General features: G+C 42.6%; 1 protein-coding gene across 2 annotated transcripts in view; it reads left to right on the top strand.

Annotated features, from left to right (window-relative positions):
- nrp2a (neuropilin 2a) overlaps positions 1-13,653 on the top strand; it is a 67,542-nt gene extending 53,889 nt beyond the window's left edge. For both annotated transcript variants that reach the window (XM_056763429.1, XM_056763437.1), the window contains exons 16-17: positions 9,955-10,014; positions 11,748-13,653. In XM_056763429.1, coding sequence (XP_056619407.1) covers positions 9,955-10,014; positions 11,748-12,052 — 365 coding nt within the window. In that variant the 3' untranslated portion in view covers positions 12,053-13,653. The remainder of the gene's footprint in view (positions 1-9,954; positions 10,015-11,747) is intronic.
- Positions 13,654-13,881: the final 228 nt, after the last annotated feature.

Genomic DNA, 13,881 nt, shown 5'->3' with positions numbered 1-13,881 from the left:
TTGGGCAAAACGAATTAGTTTCTGTCATCAAATAATGCAATGAATATGAAATAGAAGTAGAAATGAAGATCTAATTTAAATGATGTACACTACCGTCTACTAAAAGAAGTATTTTTTTCAGAAAATAGCTAGATTTGTCTAGAAACTTAGTAGATTTGTCAATAGGCGCTTCTATTTTTATTTCACCAAAAATTATTCAAATAAGTTTCATATGCCAAACAACATAATGAAAAGGATATTAAAATTAAATTAATTTAAATGATGTACACTTTTGTCTACTAAGAGATACAATTTGTCCAGACAATAGCTAGATTTGTCACTTTTTTCGCTAAAAAGAAATTGCATTTTCTGTTCCTCTTGTCAAACAATGTAAAGAGTATAAAATAGAAATAGAAATTAAATTAAAATGATGGTACACTAGTGTCTACTTAAAGAAGCTAAGATTTGTCACTAGGCACTTTTATTTTTTACTAAAAAGAGGAAAAGTTGCGAAATGTAACGACCAAGTCATTTAGTGGGCGACACTGGACACATTATTCGGCTGTTTTCCTCACAAGATGAGTGGCCAATCAGTCTATTTTTGGCCTATCCTACTGTATGTCCAAAAATGATTTCCAAATCCTTTTCAGCTTTTCAGTCATGGAAAGGCATCGAGTTAAAGGTGTTGGAACACTGGAATATAAGTCAGTGTATGTGGAGGTATAGCCTGCTGTAGATGTCAACTTGTCCTCTGAGACATGTCCCACACCTGATCTGATTTTGGTTGTAAGGTCTCCATAAAATATATATTTTTTAAACATGCATTGACAAGAATATCCAAACAAGCCACAGGCACATTAGCATCTGCAAAACAGCGCCTCCACTTTCCTCTAAGAGATGAGTGTAAATAACAGACAGACAGACTCACTAATGATGGTCTCAGTCATGTTTGGTGGCTGAATATAGCATAACAAGATGTCTGCCTGTGCCGGCTTCTTCTCAGATGGCAGGATTGCATTAGAGACTCAGGCTGTGTCACGCCGGAGTCCCAGGAGAAGCACATTTTCTGTCATTCTTTTCTCAAGAGTTATCTCCTCACACGGTGCTTACTAATCCCTGAGACAGACAAAGCCGAGCTGACAGGAACTACTGCTTCTGCTGCTTGTGTGATCGTAATATTTGTTACTATTTTGGTGGGCTTCTGCAGTCAGGTGGTGTTGTGTTTGTTTTCAGTGTGGCCCAAGCTTTGCAAATTTGAATACTGGTTTGGCATTGTGCGGCTTCAGATTGTGGTGGTTGGTGTGAAACCTTTATTGTTTCAAAGTTGCTGTTTCTTGACTGAGGTTGGGATTCATTGCAATGTGTTGAATTGTGATGTTTATCGTGAGGTTGTGATCGCATCGTTGCATCGTTACACAATCCTACAGGATTTGAATGTTTGTTAGCATTTTGCAAGAACCAAAACTGCGGAAACAGAATGCATGTGCCTCTGCTTGGCAATACAACCTCTTGTTTTGAATGCAGCCCCTTTGTATCCCTACAACATAACATCGTTGAGAAAAAACACTACTCGAAATTTAGCCGACTGCCCTTTGAGGAGTCCTGGAGAGCCGCTTCTACCAAAATCTAGCATGTCAACCAATGGACCATTTTAGCATTTTCACTCTTCAGGACTTGAGCATGGGCAGTCTTAACACGTGACATGCTTGGACTCTGACGCAGGTGTCTATCTGAAAGCACGTTACATAACAGCACTGTACTCACGCCCATTGTTTCACTGTACATACTGCTTTTCAACCCAACAGATTGTGGACTCATGTTCTTTAATACATTTTTAATTGCGATTTCGAACAGTGAAACATTTCGGGGATGTTTTCAGTTTCAAGCATGGAGCATCATGCATTTTCACGGCATTAGTGTGCTTGCATTTTACCCTAGGAGTACCGTAGTGTATTATCACAAGTTTGTATATCTCTCCACCAGGGGGAGCCCTACCTGGCAAGAGCGAGCCGACAGTAGACACGCTGTCTGTTCTACCCACTTTGCCCAACTGGTATTACGTAATGGCAGGTGGAGGCGCCATCTTGTTCCTGGTCATTGTCGTTCTCATGGCCATCTGTTGTCGCCGCCTCACGGCCAGGAGGAATCAACCCACAATGGCCTACTACAGCCCACACAATGCACATTATCCAAACGGTGGCATGCACAGAACAACGCCCAAGTTGACTGTATGGGTTGAGAAGGGCGATGGAAATTCTTACTGGTGAGAGGGCCGGGCGGACGTTTGACTAGAAGTCTATTCAAAACTTTGAGACCTGAAGAGTTGGATTTCTTTGAGAATGCGATTTCTCCCACATGGTTATGGTATCTTCCTGTACCATTGGATGCCGTGTCGGACGTATCCAAGAGAGGGCGAAATGAGGCCAATGGTTCTATTTTCGTTTTCTGGTTTTCTTTTTTGTTGGCTTTCTTGCTGGGACTGTTTGGGTCACTGATCCCGGTCTTAGTGTTGTGCTCAGCCTGTTTACCACGAGATCTAGCCAGCTCCTACTTATTGGCTGTCTGGAAGAACCTTTCGGAGCAGATCTGAATCCAAACTTATGATGGACGCCAAACGGATCTTTTGCCAATGACCTTAATCACAGATCCAGGACTGACTTTGATCCAATGTTCTGTTCTGATGTTAAATCGATACGGATCAGAAGCGGGTCATGAGCTGTATTGAATATGCTGTCTGACACAATGAGTGTCCTAGAGATTTATTATGAATACCTCTTTACCTAATTCTAGCAGAACACAGGAACAGATGTCTGCTGAAAGATTTTATGCTTAAAGCATACGAGGGGGCTTCAATACTTAGAATGTGCTTTGAGGACGTCTTAGCACTTTTTGATACAATGCAAGCATGATTTTTAAAAAATGAGAGGGTAAGGGCTGTCTAAAAGGTAAGACAGATTTATGCATGTTAACAGCTTGAGTTCTTAAGTCTGATCGATGGAAAGTCCATCTATTCAGATATGAACAAATGACGTTGCAATGTCCGAGCCATGTTAACACAATGAACATCGTCTTAATATCAACATTGCCAAATGGCTACTTATGTTTCTGGACTTATTGTGCACGGTTTGCAAGGGCATGTTTTTTTAAAACGATGTCACCGCGGTTAACCAAGGATGTTAACCAAACGTCAAATGGGCATATAACCCTTGTTTAAAGCGATAGTTCACCCAAAGATCAAATTTCTATCATCGTCAATTCATCATCATGTCAAACCTGTGTGGCTTACTTTCTTCTGTGGAACACAAAAGAAGGTATTTTGAAGAATGTTGGTGAATAAACTAGATTGGCCTCCATTGATTGTATCGACACAAATCCACAGAGACATTTCTGGAAAAATCTCTTGTGTTCCACCAAAGAACGATTCATATTCAGGTTTTGAATGACATGAGGGTGAATAAACAGTGATCTTATTTTTATTTTGGGAGGAACTGGCCCTTGAAGGCGGCGGGTTTTACTTCCATTAAATTCTCATAGATAATATAAAATCCATCACATTACTTACACATCATGTTGACTTTAAACAGTGTGGTGGGATTCATGTCAAATTTGTTGACAATACTGGCACCACTTTGAGATAAAAGAAAATTATGGGTGTGGGGGTTATAGGGTGTTTAAGTCTCTCTGTCCTTTACTCAGTCGTATTAATTTTGTCCAAAAAATGCCTTAATCTGCGTCAGCGTGTGTTATGATGAGCAAACGCTTGCTGGTGTTAAGGGTGTAAAACAAAGACAGCTGTGTCTTTTCTCTGTGTCTGTGGGATGAGGAAGCACTGAGCACCGGCGTGGGTGTGAACTTTGTGCAGATATACACACATGGTAGCGATTTCGATCTGCGTCCAAGGCGACCATATGCTTTTTGACAGCTGTGTGGATTCATATATTGAATTGAGCTATCAATTCAGTTTAATAGATAATTATCAGTTCTGGATAAGGACAAGGGAAGTATTGAAACAAAAATGTGGCAGTACAATGGTGCTCTGATGGGTTTACATGGCAGTACTATATGAGTTTGATATGCAGATATTCATATACCATGGTATTTAAAATATATCACAAAGAATATTGTGGTCTCCGGACCAGTCCGAAAACCATGCCTGTGCCAAATACCGTGGTACTGTCAATAACATTGTAATCTCTTAAGTTCTTTTGGGAGTACCATATAACTACCATAATGTTTTAGACACCGTACCATAGGATAACCACTGTTGTTTGGACATATAGGCTACCATGGCAATACCATGATCTTTTGAAAAGTGATACACAGGTGTTTTCAGATATGATACCTTTATAAAACCGTGGTATTTTAGACACATACCATGGTACCACCATGTTTTTTATATGTACCCTGGTAGTACTATTGTCATGAACCTCGGTGTGAGACATGGCGTGAGAACCCAAGTGCAGGCAGACACAGACGGTATAGATGGTAAACAGGATTTATTAAACATAAACACTGACAAAACTAACAAAACAAAAACCCACGATGGGGTAAAACAATACAGGGAAATATAAACTTTAACAACGAACAAGGACACTGACTTACTCAACTAAAACTAAGAAAACAAACACTTGGAACCAACACTAAACTAACACTTACTAGACAAGGGAGACAGGAACAAGGCACGAGGTCTGAAAACAGGTACAGCGACAGGAACATATACAAGAACACGATCATAAAACAGGTATCAAACACATTCAATGCACGAGCAACGAGACAAAGAAACATGAGGAGTCTTTATAGGGGAGGTAATTAACACTAACTATGAAACAGGAGGGTTGGGCAATGACGCGACTTGAGGAGAGTATGGAAGACCGCAAGGGTCAAAAATATCTCTCCTCACACAAAACCATCAGGCAATGCCATGGCTCCACTTGAGACAAGAATAAAACATGACATGATAGTGGAACCATGACATAAGCCCCCCCTTTAATGAACACCTCCAGGTGTTCACCAAGGGGTAACTAACAAGACAAGACTAACTTAGACAAGGACAAAAACCAGACAGACAAGGCAAACATGACAAGAGGCAAACACGACAAGATAATGCATGGGTTGGGGTGGGATAATAAAAATAACAAACAAGGGAGGGGGGGTGGGGGCAGACAAGAAAACATGGGTAGTCCGGAAGGGGGAGGGCTGGGTGGGGAAGTTCCAGCCCTTGGGGACGCGCCAGGGCGCGGAGCCCCAGGAGGCTTGACAGGAGTAGTCCTGGGGGGAACTGTCCTAGTCCCCTGCAGGACTGTAGGGCTGGACCACGGCTGGAATGCCGGGCTGGACCAGGGTTGGAAGATCGGCTGGGCAGCCGGACTTGACGGCGGCTGGGCAGCCGGACTTGACGGCGGCTGGGCAGCCGGACTTGACGGCGGCTGGGCAGCCGGACTTGACGGCGGCTGGGCAGCCGGACTTGACGGCGGCTGGGCAGCCGGACTTGACGGCGGCTGGGCAGCCGGACTTGACGGCGGCTGGGCAGCCGGACTTGACGGCGGCTGGGCAGCCGGACTTGACGGCGGCAGGGCAGCCGGACTTGACGGCGGCTGGGCAGCCGGACTTGACGGCGGCTGGGCAGCCGGACTTGACGGCGGCTGGGCAGCCGGACTTGACGGCGGCTGGGCAGCGCTCTCTGACGGCGGCTGGGCAGCGCTCTCTGACGGCGGCTGGGCAGCGCTCTCTGACGGCGGCTGGGCAGCGCTCTCTGACGGCGGCTGGGCAGCGCTCTCTGACGGCGGCTGGGCAGCGCTCTCTGACGGCGGCTGGGCAGCGCTCTCTGACGGCGGCTGGGCAGCGCTCTCTGACGGCGGCTGGGCAGCGCTCTCTGACGGCGGCTGGGCAGAGCTCTCTGACGGCGGCTGGGCAGCGCTCTCTGACGGCGGCTGGGCAGCGACCTCCGGCGGCTGCTGGGCCGGGCTCGGTGCCGGACGGACCGTCACCTTCCCACAGCGCCCCCCCAAAAAATATTTGGGGTTTGACACCACCGGACTCGGGACCACAGGACTCGGGGAACCCGGAACTGTTGCCGGTTGCTGAACTGGGCGACAGGACAGCAATTTCGGCCTGGGACGTCCTCCACGTGGCCTTCTCCTCCCACTACGGTCAGTCTGGACCACGGCTGACTCAGCCGGGCCAGTGGGGAACCGAGGGAGTACCGGGAAGGAGGACTCCCGCGACGTCGTCCTCGAGTCTCTAGCCACCCACTCATCTTGGACTCCACCAGAAGGGCTGGCGACCGTGGAGCTCGAGCCAGAGGGTACTGACTCCCCAAGGGCAGCGGCGGCCAGGACGATACCCTCCGCAGCGCTCGACCGTGGGGTGAAAGTCCCATGTGGAACCTCACCCCCGGGATCGCTACGGTTGGCCACGTACCTGACCATGTCCGCAAACCCCAAGGGAGCCAGCAGCCTCTTCTCTGACGGTGTGAGGCGCCGGGTGAGGCAGCAGTTGAAGATCGTCTTCAACTCCGCCTCACCAAACTCGGTCACCTCCGCCACCGCCGAGAATGCCCTGGCGAACTCCTGGTCACCATAATTCCCCTGGCGGAATCCAAGCATCAAGTGGGCCTGGCGAGACCGCAAGGACAACGTCGTACCGTCCATGCTGCCTACTGGGTTCTGTTGTGGCTCGTGCATTCTGTCATGAACCTCGGTGTGAGACATGGCGTGAGAACCCAAGTGCAGGCAGACACAGACGGTATAGATGGTAAACAGGATTTATTAAACATAAACACTGACAAAACTAACAAAACAAAAACCCACGATGGGGTAAAACAATACAGGGAAATATAAACTTTAACAACGAACAAGGACACTGACTTACTCAACTAAAACTAAGAAAACAAACACTTGGAACCAACACTAAACTAACACTTACTAGACAAGGGAGACAGGAACAAGGCACGAGGTCTGAAAACAGGTACAGCGACAGGAACATATACAAGAACACGATCATAAAACAGGTATCAAACACATTCAATGCACGAGCAACGAGACAAAGAAACATGAGGAGTCTTTATAGGGGAGGTAATTAACACTAACTATGAAACAGGAGGGTTGGGCAATGACGCGACTTGAGGAGAGTATGGAAGACCGCAAGGGTCAAAAATATCTCTCCTCACACAAAACCATCAGGCAATGCCATGGCTCCACTTGAGACAAGAATAAAACATGACATGATAGTGGAACCATGACAACTATAGTATTTTAGGAAATACCGTGTCCCAAACATCTCTATCATAGTGTTAAAGACAGTGGATACCGTGGTAATAGCATGGTATTTTGAGAACGTACCTTTAGCATGGCACCACAGTTGTTGTTTGGGCATGTAAGTTACCATGGCAATACCGTGATTTTCGAAAAGTGACACATCACATATCACTAGTGTGTTGCTTTAGATAATTTCATGGTACTACTATGTATTTTGGATATGTACCTGGTATTACTATAGTATTTTACGAAATGCCGCATCACAAACATCCCTTTCATAGTATTTTAGACAGGGATACCGTGATAATACCATGGTATTTTAGGCGCGCACCATGGTACTTATATGTTTTTTATATAACCCTGGTAGAAATATAGTATTCACAAACATCCCTATAATAGTGTTATAGACAGGGCGCTGTGACAATACCGCGATATTTTGAAAAGTTATGTTCATTGTTGTACTACGGTTGTTATATGTACATCTAGGCAGTCATGGCAATACCTCGATATTTCAAAAAGTGACAAATCGCATTCAGGACATCACAACTGTGGTGTTTTAGATATGATTCCTTGATATAATCATGGTATTTTAGACACATACCATGGTACTGCCATGTTTTTGGGATTTGTGCCCTGGTAGTACTATAGTATTTTAGGAAATGTTTTAGACAGGGTACCATGATAATACCATAGTATTTTGGGAAGATCCCATGGTACTAACATGTTTTTATTAAAACATACTATAATAATACCATGGTATTTTCTGACATTTACCGCGTTTTTAATACGACGTCACATACACGCAGCTCGGTGTTTTAGATACGAGACCGTGATATTACCATGGTATTTGGGGAAATACCACATCATATGCATCACTACTATAGTGTTTTGGACATTGTACCATGAAATACCAGGGTATTTTTGGCATGGATCATGGTAATGTCATATACAGTATGTGAATATTGTATATGTGGTATTACTTTACTGCCATATTCAAAAACGCTACAGTACACGTTTTGTTGCAATTGTAGTACCCCTTGTTTTTTTAAACTGTTCGCCCAAAGTGTTTAATCCTGTCCTCATTTTCTCACCCTAAAACCTTAAAACCCTAAGACCTTAAATGCGTTTTTCAATGAAACCCCCAACAATATGTTTTGAGCAAGGTGCATGTTATTCTTATCCATACAATAATAGTGTGATGTCGGTTTGGATTGACTTATGGGTGTGTAAATGATGACTGAGTTTTCAGTCAACAGCTTTAGGGAAAAAGTATTGCGAGCCATAAAATATATAGAAGGCTATATGTTGATATGAGTCATCTAGAGTTAAAGAAAAAAGAAGGATGGAGACTCTTTTTAACTCTATTTATGGTGGTAAGAGATGTTTTGGCACTGTCATACGATGTGCTTTTAAAGCAGCCACTTTATCGCGCCGTTCTTCCCTAAACCGTGATCACACGTACTTTCTCTTAATATTTTCTAATTAGTTAATGGACCAGATACCATTTATTAAAGCTGCTAAAGGCGTTCCACCCCCACCCCTTTACCTCTCACCGACTCTGAAAACCGCATTAATGAACGTAAGCGCTCTCTGGAGACCCACGCCCGCCCGTCACCCGCCAGGGCTTAATGCCAAACAGCCATTCTTCTCTGCTCTCAAACACCACACTGTGAAAAACTGAATACAGCGAAACAATCGTATGGTTGAGTTTAACGTTGGATCTCTCCATACTAAATTATATCTGAGATACTTTGGGCATCACGTTGTAGAATAGATCACTCAGATCCGGTCAGGCTTTCTCGTCCACCACTCACATCGATCTCTCCGCTTTCAGACGCTGTAGGCACCAACCATGGAACGAAGTGACGCTGTTCTGTAAAGCCATATTAAAATGATGGGCTCTTTATCTTACCGCAAAGCTTGCTGAAGAGGTGGTGATACTTAAAAGACTATGAATTAAATCACGTTAAAAATGATGATGAGGATGGTAATGCACTTTGCTTTATTGAAAGTACCTTCTTACTGTGGTCAGCCTATACCTCAATATCTTTGGATTAGTACATTGTTTAAAATGCGAATGTGAACAGAATATTTTTGCTCGGAGAATTTGTGTCTTGAAAACCTGCTTTTAAAATGTGACAATAAAATCTTATTTTTCTAATCAGTATTTCTTTTTGTATTTATATATGTAATTCGTTCGAAAAACATAGTTTTGCTTCTGTATTTGAAGAGTTCATTTGCAAATATTTTTTTTAAAATCATGTTTTCCAAATAGCATCAACTGCAGTTGGGTTGTTTTGATTAAGCAATAATAACAAAACAAAAATACAGCTAACTAACACAATTAAAAACTATAAAAATATGATTTTAACGTTTAAAAAAATCTGGGGGAAATAAAACATATTTTTGCAAATAAACTCTTTATTTGTAAGTGTGTTTTTTGTCTGTGTTGTGGTACATCTATTTATGCTCCTTGAGTTTAATAAAATAATAATAATAATTTGAAACTCATTTTAACTAAAATCCAAGACAAAGTTTAATGCAAGCTTGAATTTGTCGATGTTTGTAATATTTCTGACTTTAATTCATTATGCAATGAGAGCCTGAGATCTCATGTAGAGGTTTTATCGACCTTTATTTTGGTCTACATTTCAGAAAAGTTGCATTACATCATAATGAATTCTTTGTTTCAGCATGTTCTCTCCATCTTTTTTTGCAGTTAAAAAACATGACATCGGAAGCGACCGTCTCTTTAACAACAAGGACCACATAAATGCAGGTCAGTTCATCTACATCCCATACATATGAATATACTGTACACACTTTGAGATGCTTTGTAGTTTCAGTTTTTCTTTAATGTAATGATGTTAACATGACGTGTATAGATAGAAAAAGCTGAGATTGTAGATTTGCACACATTTATAACAATTCCTGGCACACATGGTGGACCTTCACATCACATCTGTGTATTTTTCTTTGGGCAGAGCTGATGTTGCGCTGTGTGGGTGTACATACGTGTTTGTTCAGACTCTCAGCCCTCACTGTTATCAGTCCTCCATCCCCCCTCCCTGCCGCGAGCTTATAAAGACGTCTTTGTATAAATGAATATAGAAGGACAACGATGAGTTAATTACCAGACACAAATCTTATAGACTGTCAGACTCCTTCCGTACGCCTTCCTTTATGTCTCATATGAGAAAAAGATGGAAAACAGATAATGAAGTCTCTGCGTAGCTCACAATCTGTCAGTCACCTCAGAGCCGTGGGTTGGGACTAACAGGGCGAAAGGGAAATTTGCTTTCACAAAATGCAACAGATATCAGTCAAAGTGTAAAGCAGCTCAGCTGGTGTGAGTTTTGGTGTGGTTTGCAGTCGGTCTAATTAAGCCTATCGCAACCTCCAGCGAGTCACAGGGTGCCACAAAAGAGTTTTTCGGCTTAGTTGTGTCAGCCGTTGCTTTCAAACCAGGCCGTTAGATGGTTATGTGTGTTCCTCTGCAGGATTCAGTGCTGGCTAAAGGAAAACAAATACAAATTGGTTGGCATTTTGAAGAAAGGCGTTGTAATACTAGAGTGCTTTGATATTTACCGTGGTATTTACAGGGGATCTCAAGGAGACTTTAAGAATACCGGGGTATTACCAACATGGTGGTGTCAAATTTTTTTAGTACCGTAGTACTTTTTTGTGAGTGGAAAAAAACAAAAATACCACAGCCTAAAAGCTCGGTGGTAATACCATGGTATTTTGAACACAGTATTACAGTACTGCTATTGCATCTATACATTTGTACTGCCGTGGTTTTTGTTCATGTTCTACGGTAGTACCACGGTATTGTCGTAAGTACCTCGAAATAGCTTTTAGTAACGCAGTATTTATTCAAATGCCAAGGTATTACCGTGATTCATTATCAGGGTTACCATCAAAGTACCACAGTTGTACCATGTCTTTTGTACACATGCCACGGTAGTACCATAATATTTTTGGAAGTACCTTAAAAAAATCCATGTTGCAGTATTTTCAGCACCACGATATTCAATATTATCGCTACCAGGTTTACAAACCGTGGTACTTACAGGACACGCTGAAGATATTTCAAGAATACCGTGGTGCTACCATCATCAAAGTTCACTATTAAAGTACTGTGACTATAACATAAATGCCATACTGTATACATTAACCATATACCAACAAAGAACTAAACTTTTCAAGACAGTTTAGTCTAGAATTAGCTGGAGTTGCTTATGGAAAATTTGGGATCTATTAAAAAAATAGATTATGATAGTAACCCTTGTTTTTTGGTTTATTTGTAGTTAAATATACTAGTTGTCACAGTTTTACCATGATCTCACCATAGTTACCATGATATGTATAGTAAAGCTATGGTTATACAAATGATAGTCAATCCACTATAAAACTGCGGGTACTACACTCTTACTACAATAAAACCATGGTACATTTTCCCAAAGGATTATTGTGGAGATACTTGTTTACCATCTCTTCCTCTTGCCGCAGGTTTCCAGTCTCCAGATTGGAGAACAGCCGAACCGCCATCAGATTCTCCAGTGACACATGTAATGGACAAGGACAGCACGTGGCTCTACTCGCTGGACCCCATTCTTCTAACCATCATCGTCATGAGTTCTCTGGGCGTTCTTCTGGGCGCCGTGTGTGCGGGTCTCCTGCTGTACTGCACCTGCTCATACGGCGGCCTGACGTCACGCTCCACCACAACACTGGAGAACTACAACTTTGAGCTCTACGACGGCATCAAGCACAAAGTCAAGCTCAACCAACAGCGCTGCTGCTCTGAGGCCTGATACCTAGTATCCCATCCTGACCTCAAAAAACCCCGATTTGACTCTTTGAAAGAGAAACAAGCCTCGTCTCTTAGTATTCTCGGAATGCATGTCCAAATCCGTCGGGGATCTCCACAGCTACTTCTGGTGTTCCCGGCAGTCGCGCTTCTCGACTCCACAGCTGCCGCCGAGGACCTCGTCTTTCACTGGATTATTAAAAAAGTGGAACGTTTGGTGCCACAAAGACTGAAACGCTTTCCAGGGCTCCGCCTCGAAATAAATGTCGACACATATCAATGTTTTGCTATTCCACAAAGATGAAAGTATATCTGATTTCTAAGAGGTCTAGTTTGTAAAACAGGTTTCTTAAAAGTAAAATGTTTGGCATAGGATGTGATGTGTTGTCTTAAAAGGCTCTCGTGGGTTCGGTTGTCGCTCCATCATTTTACGATTATCCTTTGTTGTCCCTTTGCTTTGGTCCAACCATTTTGTGTTTCTCTTTAAAAAATATAAAGTAAGGAAAATTCAGATTAAGGGAATCTACTAGATTTAGTTTTAGGTCGTGTTTGGTGGATCGTGTTCAGAAAATAGGCACTTGTTTGAAATTAAGACGGATTTTGAAAGATTTTGTCAGCGCAACCTATGGATTGCTGTAACTCATAAAGACGAGAAAATTGGCTTGTAAAAGTGTTAAGAAGACTATTGTTACTTGTACTTTGCTCGAGTTCACTTTGAAAGATATCTCATTTACAAACCATACCATTTTCAGTGCCAACACCCGAAAATGATCTCCTGCCTCTTGGGGTCAAAGTGATATTTTTTAAACATCAAAATGATTGTTTAAAGAGTTTGTACAGCTTACGTTTTCAAAGCACTAAATACAGAAACCTCTCGTATATTTTCTTAAAATCCTTTGTGTGGCCCACTTGAGTTTCAGATACATTGGAGGTGCCAGCTGTTCTTAAGAGTTTGGAGCAACCGGATTAAACGTTAAAGCAACGTTAAAGAACACAAACGTTCTCCGCCACGCAGCCTTGAATGTCTAAATCATCAACCGCAACCTTTCTTTATTTCATTCACTTTTTATCCACTTTTATGTTTCCACAACAAGGCTTAAATTATAACAGGGCTTAGCTTGTAAATCACATGCGGGTAACATTAGATCCCCTGTGGTTCCCAAAGCCTGAAAAAGAGGAAGAAAGATGTCCTAAATCTACTCGCTCTGTTGGGATTCCTCACCTTCATACGCACATTGTTGGACGTGAAAGTGAATGCACATAAAGCACAGCAAACCTGCAGATTAAGACACGTCATTAGAAATGATATGGAGGCACTGGTGTGATGTTTCTACTGCCGTTGGACTTTTCTCGATCCATTCATATCTTCTTAAAGACTCTTGCTACTGAAACTTTTGCAAGTGCCTTGGAGCTGTCCGGTTCCAGCGTCGGCTCTGGACCTGAATCAAAGAAACTGCTTTCGGAGCTCTTGTCTGTCTTAACCACTCAGAATACTTGAGAATCACGGCGCTGGTTGGAATTCCAGTCACTCACTTTGTACAGAAAATGTGCTTTTTATGATGATGATTATTGTTATTATGATTATTTAATAAAGGATTGATAACATTGGGTTTTGGGGTTCATGCGGTGCCGTCTTCCAAAATGAACATTCCAAGGTGATTGTTTGATGTTTTATGGTAGGTCTTCTATTTCAGAGTCGAGGGATTGTTCAATGCGTTGGGCGAAATACTTTCATGTTGCTTAACATACTGCTTTTTCTGTTTTGTACCGGACCAGAACAAAATGTATCTCCAACGACAACAAAAGAGTTTTGGCATCTATCAAACATCAACA

The sequence above is a fragment of the Triplophysa dalaica genome, chromosome 2, assembly GCF_015846415.1.
Source record: "Triplophysa dalaica isolate WHDGS20190420 chromosome 2, ASM1584641v1, whole genome shotgun sequence".
Lineage (NCBI taxonomy): Eukaryota > Metazoa > Chordata > Actinopteri > Cypriniformes > Nemacheilidae > Triplophysa > Triplophysa dalaica.
Note: the sequence above shows the minus strand (reverse complement) of the source record. Positions and strands in the feature narration are given on the sequence as shown.